The sequence below is a fragment of the Scardinius erythrophthalmus genome (genome assembly GCF_964197995.2).
Source record: "Scardinius erythrophthalmus genome assembly, chromosome: 12".
NCBI lineage: Eukaryota > Metazoa > Chordata > Actinopteri > Cypriniformes > Leuciscidae > Scardinius > Scardinius erythrophthalmus.
The window spans coordinates 32,090,617-32,106,169 of NC_138232.1; the positions used below are offsets into that span (position 1 = coordinate 32,090,617).

Consider the following 15,553-nt stretch of genomic DNA (forward strand, 5'->3'; position numbering starts at 1 on the left):
AGGGGGCCAGATCTTATCAAACTGTCCAAATTTACCTTTCAGATGATAATTGGTTCCAAGTGTAAAGTAGAAAACAACTTTCAAAGCCTTAACTGTAACTCAGGAGATTCAGAAAAACAAACAGTATTTAATAATAAATCCAAGGAGAAACTCATATAATTCAACCATAAGGGGAAGCAAAGGGCTTAAATTAATAAAGAGATAATGAGGGAAATAATGAACAGCAGGTGAATTATAATATGTAACTAAGGAAACAAACTAGCAAACAGAACTCAGTCTAATAGGGACAGGGAACACAATGGAAACTAAACCAAAACACAACTCAACTGACAAATACTTGACCATGGGAGCATGCTTTTTCTTCCAGAACAGCAGTAGTAACTTATTTGCTGTAATTGAGTGAGTAAGAGTGTTTCTGAAAGCACATCAAATAATGTATACTAATAACTCTGTACCTTAGGGCAGAAAATAATACTGTGTGACAAATAAGCATCAACTGAGCTGCATTTATCACAGAGAGGTGAAATACTTTTCAGTTTATTTTTTGAATAGTGTAGTCTGTGAATAACCTTAAAGTGAACGAGACAGTGTCTAGAATTGGGAGTGTTCATTAATATCCTTTAAACTACTCTGCCAAGTTTCCTCAGGATTGAAAAATGTCCCTTCCCAGCTCTTTTTCCCATTCTTCTTTAAGTCATTTTGTTGAGGGAGAGTTAATGGATTGCAACATGTCATATAATACTAATGACTCAATTTTACTTCCTTTTACACTGATCAAAACACTTGTCAATAACTGAGGGTGATGTATTATCCAAGGAAGGTGTATGAGCATGTATCGAATTCCTAATCAATAAGAACCATTATTAATAATTAATCAGCGTATTGGAATGGTTTCTGAAGGATCATGTAACACTGAAGACTGCTGAAAGTAATGACTGCTGAAAATTAAGCTTTGCAATACAGGAATAAATTACATTTAAAAAAAAATCATTATTAAAATAGAAAACAGCTGTAATAATATATCACAATACATAATGTTTTTACTGTGTTTCTAAACAAACAAATGCAGCCTTGGTGAGCATAAGAGACTTCTTTCAAAGACCAAAAGAAAAAAAAAATCATTAATTTGAGTGAATTCAGAATATGTTACATGGCTATCTGAAATACCTGATTCCAATTGGTCACTGAGCTGTGAAATATTTTTGTATAATGACCGCTAAACTGTATATTTGACTGTTGTCGATGGCAAGATACCGGTGCTACTTTCATGTCTCTTGTATAACTTCAGCGTCTGTTTTCATACCAACACAGCTTAGAATAGCTCATTGTTGCCATCTTGTAACTCAAAACTAGAAGACTTAAATGTTAATTTTAATATATATATATATATATATATATATATATATATATATATATATATATATATATATATATATATATATATATATATATATATATATATATATATATATATATATATATATATATATATATATATATATATATATATATATATATATATATGTGGAAAAACCTTTGATAGATGACTAGAAGCAAGAAAAGCAAGAAAATGAAACCATTGCTTGGAAGAACAACAAACCGGTAAGAGACGTAAAGAGCTGGATGAGAGAGAAATTAAAATAGATGAAGACATGTAACATTGTAGCTAATTATGTTAATTAACTAGTCCATAAATAGTAACTTAGACTTAAGATTAATAATAATAATATATGACTTAATATTATAATACTGTAGCAGCATTTATTTAGTTGCTGAACTGGTTTTCTTAGTAATAATGAGCTGTTTTCTGTATATCTTCCTGAGATCCAGAAAAAAGTTTAGTAAATGTATTTATTTAATTTAAAAAATATATATATAATTTTGTTATTACATTGTTTGGAGCCTAAGAAACAAATGAAAAAAAAAAGATATTTTAGGACTAATTAGGAAAATGAAAAGACATGTATGGGAAAAAACAATGTTGTTTTGTTTTGTTTTCACTGAAATCGATGCCGTTTCGTAATAGAAAGTCGTATTCTGATTTGAAGCTCCATTACGTTTTCCTGAAATGTTTATTCATGAAAAACAATTTGAAAATTAGTAAGATTTAAAGAAATTTAAAAAAAAAATAATGTTGTTTATATGTCTATGTGGCGTTTTTAATATGCTTTAAGACAAACCATGTGCAAATTCATTAGTAAAAACCATTGCAGAGTATTTTCTCCTTAAAACGGCAGTGAACCAAAGACAGTCTCAAAAACACGATTTGAAATCGCTGGTGTTTCTGACATCACAAACCACCTTTTAACCAATATCATGTCAATGTGCCGGCTGGCTTTTAGCATATCATTAACAGCAAACTAGCAGGGGAGTTTCAAGAGATGCTTGGTTATCCCGGTATATTTTTTTGTTGATATGAAAATCGGGTAGATTTACTGATATAGCCGGGTGTATGATGTATAGTACGATGTTATGATGAAATGTATGCTTTTCTCCACTGACGTTCGGAGTTGTTCATAGCGTTTTTGATGATTGTTAGAAGGCAGACTGAGATGGCGAACGGGAACATAGTTTGTGTAACTTTAGCAACACGTTATTAGCTGTTTGATAACATAGTCAAGCAAAAGGCTAATCATACTAATTACTGTTATGTGTCCGACGTTGTGAAGAACGATACCGTTGTGAAGAACAATACCATTGTGCAGCATTTACCTCAGTAAGTTGACAAAGTGAATCTCTGAGCTGGTGTGAGTGGAGGCGGAGCTAATTAACATATTCATATACCCGCGTATACTAAATGAAGGAAGGGTGTAGAGTTACATTCAAGCTATTTTAAGGCATGAAAGGCATTTTTTTTCTTTCTTTTTTCACAGGAAAATTTTTAAATACGTAATTTTGATGATCAAAGATGAGTTTTAAGGGATTGAATTATTGACTACAGGGGGACTTTAAATGATAATTACAAAATATTATTATTATATAATATTATATTATATTATATTATAATATAATATTATAAATTTCCATAAGAGTGCTAAAGTTGGTCATTTAGTCAATGTCAGTCATTTATCAGACCAAGGAGAGAGAGTTGCATGGTCAAACCTCCAAACATTTAGTATCTCTAAATGTGCTCTTTACAATACTGTACATCCAGACTTAAAACCTTGACATATATGGTCTCACAGAAATTCACTAAAATGTAATATCCTCTACAATGGACAAAAGTCTGTGGCTGGGTCTCAGGAGGATGTCAAAAGCTTTAAGCTAATGTAGTAAGATAAAATCAATTAATTATTTTATACACATGTATTTATTTATTTAATAAATAAGCAGGTTAATTTACTGGGCAGATAGCTGGTCATTATAGCTAAACAAACCCTTTCAGGTTTAAACAGGTGGTATTCGATCCCCTGTCTGGGTTAATGTTGCAAAAATTGCTAGCATTATGCAAGCAAGTCTCATTTCTTATAGAAATGAATGGAGTAGCTTTTCCTATAAACACATTGCCATTTATCAGAACATCTGAATATTTCTGTGTCATACCACACATCCCATGATACACAACAGGAATTATGCTTAATAACACAGCCATGACCAATCAGAACAGATCATAGCATCTAATATAGCCATTTAGTGTCATAAATCCGGGCTTTTTCATCCCCGTCTCTTCGGTAGTTTATATAATTAACTATTCCACCAAATATATTGCAAATCGAAATAGTTTAGAGGTTGGGTAGTGGGTACATCTCTCCAACATAGAAAATTTGGTTACAATTTACTTTAAGGTATCTGTTTTACAGAGTAATTATACATTTAACTACTGAGTAATAAGAATTAACTACATGTGCTTACTATAGGGTTAGAGTTAGAGTTTGGTTTAGAGTTAGTGTTACGGGCGACTTGTGGCCGCAACAATATAGGGAAATCAAAACAAAAAATTTAAATAATGAATATGATTTATTACATAATTCTAGGAGTTTCACAAAGTGCAATAATACATTTTATGCCATCTAAAATGTCCCAAAATGCTGACAGACGCTAGATCACGTTTTAGCGAGGAAACAAGAGGCCAGCCGTAGATGATGTCACCTCTCCGTACTCCCTCCCCATGCACGGAACAGAAACACATATATCTCCACCTCCTAATTTGAATCAGGTGTTCCTCATCTCCGCTGCCACTTACAAAACCAAGAGAAATACAAAACCAAAAAATACAAAGAAAAAAAAAACACACCCACACCCATAACACCTCCCCTCTTAAGAGAGAGGATCCTTGCAAAGGATCTCTGAAACAAATGAGAAAATTATTATTAATTGTTAATTAACGAAAAAACTAAATATTACCACTTAACCCAAAATCATTATAACAATTCCAAACCCAGTATGGTGCCTTTTTAATCTGATTCCCCCTTACAACTTGAATACAGCAACTCCCGGCGCCTAGGAAAAGCCATAGTCACAATGAGAGAAAACAGAAGGAAAAAAAAACAACTGAATCAGTCGCAAAAACTATGGCATCAGCCAGTACGTTTTCCACACCCCTTAAGTGTCGGTTCTCCAAAGGATAGGGTTGCAAAAAGAGAGACCATCGAATAAGACGCTGGTTTGGGCTCTGCAAAGAGTGCAAAAAGGTAAGTGGATTGTGGTCTGAAAATACCACTTGTTACATAGACTTCAAAAAACTGCAAAGCCCAAATCAACACCAATGCCTCCTTTTCAATAGTGGAATAATGCAACTGGTGAGAAAAATAGGAAACTGGTCTTTCTATACTCTGTTCATCAGTTTGCAACACTACAACTCCAGCTCCAACTTGACTGGCGTCAGCCTAGATCTGAAAAGGCTGTCCAATGCGTGGGGCAACCAGCACAGGGGCAGTGCTAAGCAACAGCTTCGCATTGTCAAAAGCTTGTTTACACTGCAAGGTCCACTCATATTTGAAGTTGTTCTTAAATAAATCAGAATAAGGAGCTACAATTGAAGAAAAATTTGGCCAAAAGTTTCTGTAATAGCCCACCATACCCAGAAAGCGCATTTTCTCTCATTTTGTGTTAGGTGGAGGAAAATGATCAATGGCCAAGACCTTATAGCGCGCACTGGACGGACTTGACCCTGCCCAACTACCTTCCCCAAATAGGTCACAGTCGCCTTGGAAAACTTACACTTTGCCAAGTTGACCGTGAGCCTAGCTTCTGCCAAACGCTCAAAAAGTGCTTGGATACGTAAAAGATGCTGCTCCCACGTGTCACTATATACAACCACATCATCTAAATAAACAGCACAACCATTCAACCCAGAGGTTACATGGTTCATCAAGCGCTGAAAAGTAGCGGGCGCATTTCTAAGGCCAAAACTCATTACAGAATAAGAGTATAGCCCAGAAGGGGTAATGAATGAGGCAATCTCCTGTGCACGAGTGGTTAAAAGCACTTGCCCATATCCTTTCAATAAATCAAATTTACTGACATACATCGCAGACCCGACAGAATCTACTCAATCTTCCATTTGGGGCAATGGGAAAGAATCTGGTTTTGTTATGTTATTCACCTTTCGGTAATCAGAGCAGAAACAGTACGACCCATCTGGCTTTCCCACCAGTAAACAAGGTGATGCCTAGCTTGAAAAGGAAGGTTTAGCGATGTTATTTTCGACAATATATTTAATTTCAGACTTGTTTATCCAAAGAAACACGATAAAAACGCTGGCGTATTGGTTTTGCAGCGCCGACATCTATATCGTGCTCTATCAAATAAGTGCGTGAAGGTGAACCTTCAGCCAAATTATTACCCAGAATAACAGAGATGTCCTGCACTGGCAAAGAAGGTCTCACGCCTACAGTAACCTGACCAATGACCAAATCTAATTCAAGTATGACATTGGGTTACAAGTTCTGCCTGTTCCATTACACAATTCCTTTTATTAACACCTCATTTCCAGTACTGGAACTTTCAGAAAAGGTTAAAACAGACTCTAAAATAAAGGTCTCTGAAGCTCCAGTATCTCTGAGAATTTTAACTGGGACTTTTTCATCACTTCCGACCAGAGAAACAAAGCCGTCGGTAATGAAAGGAGCATAGCTCAACTTTTCTACATTACCCAACACCGCACTTTCCTGAACAGAGTTTACATCAACACCAATTTTAGAATGGTTAATTTTTGCTTTAAGAGCTGGACAATCTTTTTTCCAGTGTCCTTTATTCAAACAGTAAGCAGACTGATCACTTTTATCTACTGAACTTCTTGGCTTTTTCTCAAGCTTCATATTACCAGGCAAAGAAGAACGAGTCTCCATAGGAGCACTTTCCACAAAGCTATTTAAACGACGCCAATGATTTTTTTTAATATCTCTATGAGTCAAATGAGTCTCCTCGGCTGTGAACCGCTCCAGGCGCGCGCCTGGCAAATCCATCGTTATAATAGCAATCCGCCATGGAACAAGCGTGCCTGCTCTTAAAGGGAATGTGAGATGATGCTCTGATTGGTTTATTTAACGTTACGCCCAAACCACACCTATGAGTAATGTAGCTACTTCAGACCAACCAATTTTATATTTGCGTCGGGCGCAAGAGTCATTTAAGGCTGATTTCATACTTTTCTGCTACCTCCAATAACTGTTTTTTAGAAAGCTTATTAAAGCTCTCCTCAGTAGGATACTCAAATAACTCATCTAATAACGTAGTCATCTTAAAAAGCACAATTACCAACCTCCAAAACATAAATTTTTCTTTTTTTTTTTTTCAAACTTCACTTCACATTTAGTGACCTTCCCACTACCTACACATAAAACTACCTCAACCCTAAGCTTTGTGCTTCCACCAAGGGCTAAGTGACTTTAAGCACTCTAATACCGACAGTACAGACCCCTCTCAGACAAACCAGAGAAAGACTGTACAGCGGCAGTGCCCTCAACCCACCGTCAGCACAAAAATAACAAAATAAAATAGTAAAGAGTCAACGCAAGTATTGCTTCAGCCTAACAAGGGAAACGTTACCAATATGGGAAGACAAACATCAATTTGACCTTGCTATAATCTCACGCAAATTTAATGGAGACTAACAAACAACGTACATATGCCATGCAAAAAAAGGTACTATAAACAACCTTAATACATGTGTGGCAACACCAGATCTCAACTCTACCAAACAAATGCCAAACAAGAGTAAAACATACGTTTACCTCAACAGCATTTCTGTATCACTTTCCAAATGTAGGTCAATTTAAAGTTTAACTCACCTACCTCACTTTCCCCTCATATCACATGGATAAGTGATGAACATTTGTGATCAACTACGGAAAAAAACAGTGAATATCCAACTTACACATCGATCTTTCGGCACATTCACCTGCAAACAGCTGAGCTGCTGAAAACACCAACAGGTGTTTCTAATTACCCACGTGTCTTACAACACTAATACAAAATCAAACAAATGCATAAATGTCTAAAACGCGAAAGAAGCAGACATAAGTCTCTTATTACGTGAACTACAAAGATAAAAAAAAAGAAAAAAAAGATCTATCCATCAAATATTTTCTCGAAAGGTAAAAAAAAATCCCGGACGAGCCCCCATTTTGTTACGGCCGACTCTTGGCCGTAAATCAAAACAAAAGATCGATATAATGAATAAGGTTTATTACATAATTCTAGGGGTTTCACAAAGTGCAATAATACATTTTATGCCATCTGAAATGTCCCAAAATGCCGACCGACGCTATATTACATAGTGAGGAAACAAGAGGCCAGCCGTAGATGATGTCACCTCTCCGTACTCCCTCCCCATGCACGGAACCGAAACGCATATATCTCCATCTCCGCTGCCACCTACAAAACCAAGAGAAATACAAAACCAAAAAATACAAAGAAAACAAGACACACCCACACCTATAACAGTTAGTTGCATGTAATTATGCATAGAGTTATTACTATAGTAACTATGTGTAACACGGACAGGACTGTAAAATAAAGTGTTACCCAAAATTTTAATTTGGTTTTGGAATGGACATGCCAGCAATAGCATTTTACAGTTCTATCACAATAATGAAGTCTTATATTCCATTAAAAAGGCCATAATACACAAAGGTCATTAATACAAAGTATTAAATGAGAAACATAATGCAAATGTTACAAAATAATTTGGAGATACAGATTGCCTCTACATTTTTTTTAATGTCATTCGTTTCTCGCTCCTTGGCCTCTTCTGTCTTCTGCCTTCATGTCTGCCAGTAATATGACCCTTCCTTCCTTCCTTCCTTCCTTCCTTCCTTCCTTCCTTCCTTCCTTCCTTCCTTCCTTCCTTCCTTCCTTCCTTCCTTCCTTCCTTCCTTCCTTCCTTCCTTCCTTCCTTCCTTCCTTCCTTCCTTCCTTCCTTCCTTCCTTCCTTCCTTCCTTCCTTCCTTCCTTCCTTCCTAACCCTAACCACCTACCTACATGTCTGCTAGTCAAACTCCACTGTTTGTACCCCAAACGCTCATCACTCATCCTTTCAGCAGACTTGCCAAACATCATATTGACAGTGCCAATTCTTATTGTTTGTATTTTCAATTTTATGGTATCAAAACAAGATAAGCTGAATTTCGATTGATTTCTGGCAAGTTAGTGAACATGAGTGAATGTTATAAAAATGATATCCCTATGTTTTTTTGGGGGGGTGTCTTTTTTTGCATCTGTGGGTATGTGTCTGTGTGTGGGTGTGTTTTGGAGCGAGTTGGTGTTTCCTGACTTACGAGTACATGTCTGTGCTGGCCTGACACCAATGTTGCCCACCATCTTTTCTCTTTCAGAGTACGGCAGTGCAGGTGAGAGGTCCAGGAGGGCGAATAAAAGAAACATCGGTAGATACTCAATATCTAAAGTTACTGCCAAAACTAGGCATTACACCCATTCCTGCACCCCTCACAGTGTCCAGGGTGATGTTCTCGCCTGTAGTAGAGCTAAACAGTGCATAGGCCTTGCCAAATAAACAATCAAAAAATCGGCTTAATAGATCCAGCTAAACAAAACTCAACATTGCTGTGAAATCAGAGCATGACCTGATTGTTAGGTCTATCACTATCTCTCAGGCCACAGTCACTTGCATGTATGCAGACATCCAAAACCCGCAATCACTTTTTAGGTTTTCCTATCATATGTGCTATTAATTTTCCCCCCTTTTCATCTCGTAAACATCAATGCTTCCCTTATTTTTTGGAGCTTATGGCTAAGCCTCAGTGATTTTGCCCTGACATGGCAACCAGGTCACAGTTTCTCATCTGAGATGACTTGATTGTCTTTGCAGACAAAGCTGGTTTCGGGAACAACTTCACCACTGGAGGAGATAAGTCTCTGGCCCAGAGCATGGAGACTGTGGTGGTGGGCTGCATGTTCAAGTCTCTTATAACAAGATGTGCCTCCACTACACATGAGCTTCACAGTTCTGAGAACTTGGTGAGAGTACTGCTTTAAACTCATGAGTTGACAAAACTTTGGGCTTGAGTTTATATTTGGTGACGCTAATACTGTGTACTAACCAGGCACAATACACTAAAACAACAAGTGAAAAGGCATATTTTCTGTTAAGTTTGCCATCTGTTTAAGCATAAAGGAAATACAAAAGCCTATTTCCAAATCTGAGACTTGAAAAACTTCACCCTATCTATTTTCTTAAGGCACATTATTGATCTTATTATGATCAATAACATGCCTTTAGTAGCTCTGAATGCAAACTAAATACATTCACATTCCAATCTGCCTCCATCCAATCAACTACAGATATATAGAACCAAGTCCCCACCCTACATTTTTATCAACTTTTTTGATAATTCGTTTCATAATGATGTAGGTCACAATGTGGAAGAAATGATCTGTCGCTATGGAAGCATATGGGTAGCAAATTTCAATTTGAAATGTAATATGCAAAATGACAATGCAATATGTAAAATAGCAATGCATTTCTGTATTTAAATTTTAATTTTCCAATACATTTGTGCAACGTTTGGTGCAAAATGAAAATGAAAATTCAATTATATAATTTACATTTGCCATTTCATACACTAGTTTTAATATGCAAATTGAATACATATTTTAACACTTTATAAGTTGCAAAATTAAAATTAAAATGTATTACAGAAATGATTAGATATGTTTAAAATGTTCAAGCAAAACCTGTAGCAAAATTGTAATTTAAATGTTATTTTTTCTTAATTGCATTTACACTCACAGTTAAGACACTTGCGACTGCATTTCCATGAAGTGTCCCGCAATGCATGTAGCAAAATTCAATGTGCAGTTTGAAAATGCATTCTGAGCCGATCACGTGTCCGCCCCGCCCTGTCAATCAACTGCGTTGCTCGGCAACAGGTAAACATAGGCTATGGTGCATATTTTGAGGTGTTGGAAGGAAACAGGGCAGCGGCAGAGCTGATACGAGTTACATCAGAGAATGTCTAATAGGAAGAGAATTGGCACTCTCTGCTTACTTCCGGTTTCTGGACTGGCTGCAGTAACACGTCTCTGTCCATGCGGGGGCGCTCGCAGGCGAGTGCAGAATGAATGGAGGTCTATGGCGAAAAACCCTCAAAATCCACTTTTCTCAGGATATAATTTTTTGTCTAGTAATTTGAATGTTGTATTCGAAAGGAGATGCAAAGAAATTACACATTGCTGGGTGTTAGACATGGGTGTTAGATTTTTTAGAGTCACTTATTTGGTTTAAAAAGTCTTTTAAAATGTCAATGACGTCAGAATGCTGACGTCATTAGCAGAATGCTAGCGTGTTATGGGCAACAACAACTCAACCTGTAAGAAATCGAAAAGAAATAAGTACTCGTTCATTCAACTTTCGACCTATAACCCATGTTGAACTTGCAAAACCTACAATAAAATCTGAGATTTTTCAACGCCAATCGGGTGAAAGAGACACATTTAGCCGTCTAGCCCCATAGACTCCCATTCAGTCTGCACTCGCCCGCGATCACCTCCAGTGGACTTCTAATGGAACTGCAACCAAGATCGATACAATGGGGCTAATAGGAAGTGCCAAGGCTCTCCGTAGACGGGCTCTGGTTACATTCACTAGCAGATGAAGTGGAGCGTGAACAGAGAAATGGTAGTGTTTCCGAAGATTATTATGTGCCTGCAGGTGATAGAACCAGTACGATGTTGGACCGTCTGGGAGAATGTTCTACCTTATCAGGCGTCAACATTATGCTGAGCTGCTGTTGTCTGATGCTGGACTGTGTTTATGGTTTTGTTTTGTATAAAACATTCTCATTGTCTGATACATGCTTATCTTTATTCTTATTACTATTAACTTTAATACCCAATAATGTTGGAGATCCTATAGTTTTCCCTTACAAATGCATAGGCCTATTACTCTGTGATCACATATGACAAAGCTCCGTTGGTATTCGGTATTAATAGCGAAAAACGTGACCGCTCTTTTAATAACTGACTGTAATGTTCAATAAAGTGACGAATGTGATGTGTGTGATCATCTCTGTTTGCAGGTGTATAATCATAAAATATGAGGCAGACATGCGAATCCCCTTTCTATTTATAAAGCATATTGAAGGTATTAATCATAGACTGTAAAAAATATTATTACACAGGGTCACGGAATCTGACGGGTCAAATTCATCGACCTAGCCTTTTTTGGGTGAATGTGGAGCAGGTCGAGGGCTGGTGACGTCATCGTCTATAATTCAGTGTCTAATATTTTAAACAACGAAGCAGCACACGAAACTTTAACCGGCACAAACGATCGCACAAACAAACGAGACTATTCTGGGAGAATGTGGAGCAGTGGGGGGCCGAGTGAACTCAGAATGACCAATAAATATTATTTTAATATTTAAGAAACCGAAGCAGCACAAAATAAACGTTTATCAGCGCAAATTAGCACAAACATATGAGAATTTTGGGTGAACGTTGAGCGGGTGACGTCATATGATTCGGTCTAATATTTCAAAAACTGAAGCAGCTGCAAAAACAAAACCGGCACAAACCGAACAAGATCTATTTTATTTGGAGCATGTGGAGGCCTGGGTGACAGAATTACCTATAAATATTCTTTTACTATCTAAAAAACAGAAGCAGCACAAACAAACAAAAATTACACCACAAACGAAGTAAAACGATTGAGCCTATTTTGCGTTGGAGGCGGGGCCAACTTCACGCAGTGATTGACAGGGCGGGCACGTGATCCGCTCAGAATGCATTTTCAAATTGCACATTGAATTTTGCTACATGCATTGCGGGACACTTAATGGAAATGCAGTCGCAAGTGTCTTAACTGTGAGTGTAAATGCAATTAAGAAAAAATAACATTTAAATTACAATACAATTTTTTTGCTTGAACATGTTAAACATATCTAATCATTTCTGTAATACATTTTAATTTTAATTTTGCAACTTATAAAGCGTTAAAATATGTATTCAATTTACATATTAAAACTAGTGTATGAAATGGCAAATGTAAATTTTATAATTGAATTTTCATTTTCATTTTGCACCAAACGTTGCACAAATGATGGGAAAATTCAAATTTAATTACAGAAATGCATTGCCATTTTACATATTGCATTGTCATTTTGCATTTTACATTTCAAATTGAATATTGCTACCCATATGCTTCCATAGTCGCTACTTCTGTTACATTACAACTTAAAGTCACACTGTGAGATGTAAAGTTCTGAGAAATTTGCGAGAAATCTGGACACAAATTATGAGAAATAAAGTTACGTGTTGTAAGATTTTTTTTTTTTTGCAAATTGATATAAATATATAGATTTGATATTTTGGTATAAATTGATATAAAGTCTCAGTTGCAAGGAATAAAGTTGCAAGTTCATTTGGATGTAGGTCACAATATGGAAGGGAAAAAATATTTTGCTACTCCCTTTACATTGCAAATTTAAGACCCACTGTGAGATGTAAACTTGCGATAATAAGGTCACAAATTGTGAGAAATGAGATTGCAAATAATGAGAAATAATGTCGCAAGTCGTGACAAAAAAAGTTGCAATTGTGAGAAAAAGTTGCATTGTTAGATATAGTCAAATTGTGAGATATAAAGTTGGGTTACACTTTACTTTAAGGTGACGCAGTTACATTGTACTTACTCAAATAAGTACAGAGTAATATTAATTAACTTCATGTTATTACTATTGAGTTATGATTCGGGTTTTGTTTAGGGTTGGTTACTTGTAATTATGCATCATTTACTGTTATTACTATAGTATGTATATGTAGAAACGTGTAACTATGTCATCTTAAAATAAATTGCCAATTTTTCAACTCTAAGGCGGAACTGAGAAAGATTTGTTTTGATTTGCTGTGGTTTGTGATGAATAGGTTGCATCACACGCCATTTTCACATTCGTCTGTACAGAAAAATTGTTCTTAGCTGCGATCTTGTCGTATTGCATCTGGTTGGGATATGGTATAATAGAAGTTTACTTGATGTGCTTCTATGTATATGGATTATGTCAAATGAATAGCTGTTTAGCAGCTCTTATTGTTCAAAGAAGAGTGACCATTTAAATATTTTTTTTTCCATCTCTCTCTTTTCACACATTTCTCTCCTAACATCTAAACTCGCTCAAATCAGGGTCTGTATTGTGACATACGTCAGCTGGTTCAGTTTATAAAGGAGTCTCATGGAAATGTCTTCCGACGTGTGGCTCTCAGTGCTCTCCTGGACAGCGCAGAAAAACTTAATACCACTAAAAAAACTGACGAAAAGGAGGAAACCAAGCCATCTTCAGCAAAAAAGTACACACACAAATATAACACACATTTTGTAATGCATAAATGAAATATATGCATGGATTGAGTGCATCTGTATCTGTGTATCAGCGAAGAGCAGATTCCAGGAGCTCTTTTAGGAAGGAAAGACTTTTGGAGGAAGATGTTCAAGTCTCAGAGTGCCGCCAGTGATACAAGCAGCCAATCAGAGCAGGACACTTCTGAGTGCACCACTGCCCACTCTGGTACTACCACAGACCGCCGTTCACGATCACGTTCTCGACGGATCTCACTGCGCAAGAAGCTCAAACTGCCCATAGGTATGTTTTTGTGAGAGAGAAGTTCTTTACAAACATAACCAGATTTGTCCTATACAAAGCAGATAAATATGATAAACAACAGTGTGATCAGTATGATCATAGGATGACATCAGGCTTTGGCTACCAATACTTCCCTTTCTTATCCCTATACTGTTGTTCATCACTGGTATGCATGCTATTATTACCCAGTTTTTCAGAATTTCTTTCATTACAGAATTGCTGTATAAACAGGATTCAGGTTTAATAATATTCCATAATAAAGTAGCTTCCTGTGCGTGTGTGTAGGCTATATACTTTGCATTTTACTGTACCCTGCATTTTACATAAGATTTTAATTAATCAAAATCATCCGTAAAATGCAAAGTACAGTAAATACATTCATCTAAACAATTCAATGTAAATCTTTCTGTATACTCAGCCCATTTAGTCTAGAAAAATATGATTTTCTTTGAAAAATATTATATTTTTCTGAATTGTAAAACAATGATCTTATGCCAAATATGCATGATTGGGAGAATACTCACATTTATAGTGATTTGCTTTCTGTAGACTAAAAACTACAAAATTCAAATTTCCATACACAGAGGATTCACAAAATGAAAATGATGTCATCATTTACTCACCCTCATTTGTGTTTCAAAACACAAATGAAGATTTAGGTTTCCCTTAAATGTGTTAATGTGCATGCCATACATAGGTAAGTTTGTAAACGTTTCAAAAAATTAACTTCTAATATGAGAGTATGTGACGTTGATATTAGAATTGTTTTTAAATAAACCAATAAACTGATTTTTAAAAAGAGTTTTCACTTCTGATTTGTTCATTGGTGTGTTGGGGATATAAATTTTATGAAAAGTCATTCACTTCTCTGTTCTTTCCTTTTTTGTCACCAGCATGCCATAGGAAAGTTCGCCATCCACTCACTGTCTCCATGTTACGTATGTGTGTTGTGTTTTAGTTATGCAGCCTCATCTTACAGTGTCATTATGGAAGCTTTAGTTTAAAAAAAAAAAAAAGCATTCAAGATTTATCTTTCTTTTTTTACTTTTATGTACTTGCTGTGAGATTCAGTGTGTTGTTTTGTCTATTTTTGTGTATGAGCCGGAGAACCAGCATGAAATATTCCCTCTTACATTCCTTTTGGCTTGTTTGCACTTCCATTTAAAGGGTACCAGAGTTCAAACATGCTACCAAAATGCTAAATTCACTTTTATTTTATTTTTTTCATTTAACTATTGAACCTGTGGTACAGGTAACTGGCTGAAACGCTCCTCTCTATCTGGACTGGCTGATGGGGTCGAGGACCTGCTGGACATCAGCTCAGTGGACAGACTGTCCTTTATCAGACAGAGCTCCAAGGTGAGGACTCTGAATTTACAGTGTAGTAATGTCAAGATAGTTCGTTAAGAGGGTCAATGACAAATAAGAGTGTCCACAGTAATAAAAATCTTGTCAAAATCTGCAAAGTTCTTAGAAATGCATCCATGGAGAGATTACATTTAATGATTTATTTG

The 15,553-nt window shown here is 36.2% G+C and overlaps 1 protein-coding gene across 1 annotated transcript in view; it reads left to right on the forward strand.

Moving 5' to 3' along the window:
• unc80 (unc-80 homolog (C. elegans)) overlaps positions 1-15,553 on the forward strand; it is a 66,810-nt gene that overhangs the window by 17,991 nt on the left and 33,266 nt on the right. Inside the window, exons 16-20 of the mRNA XM_081380353.1 lie at positions 8,778-8,828; positions 9,272-9,420; positions 13,583-13,746; positions 13,831-14,039; positions 15,292-15,398. Coding sequence (XP_081236479.1) covers positions 8,778-8,828; positions 9,272-9,420; positions 13,583-13,746; positions 13,831-14,039; positions 15,292-15,398 — 680 coding nt within the window. The remainder of the gene's footprint in view (positions 1-8,777; positions 8,829-9,271; positions 9,421-13,582; positions 13,747-13,830; positions 14,040-15,291; positions 15,399-15,553) is intronic.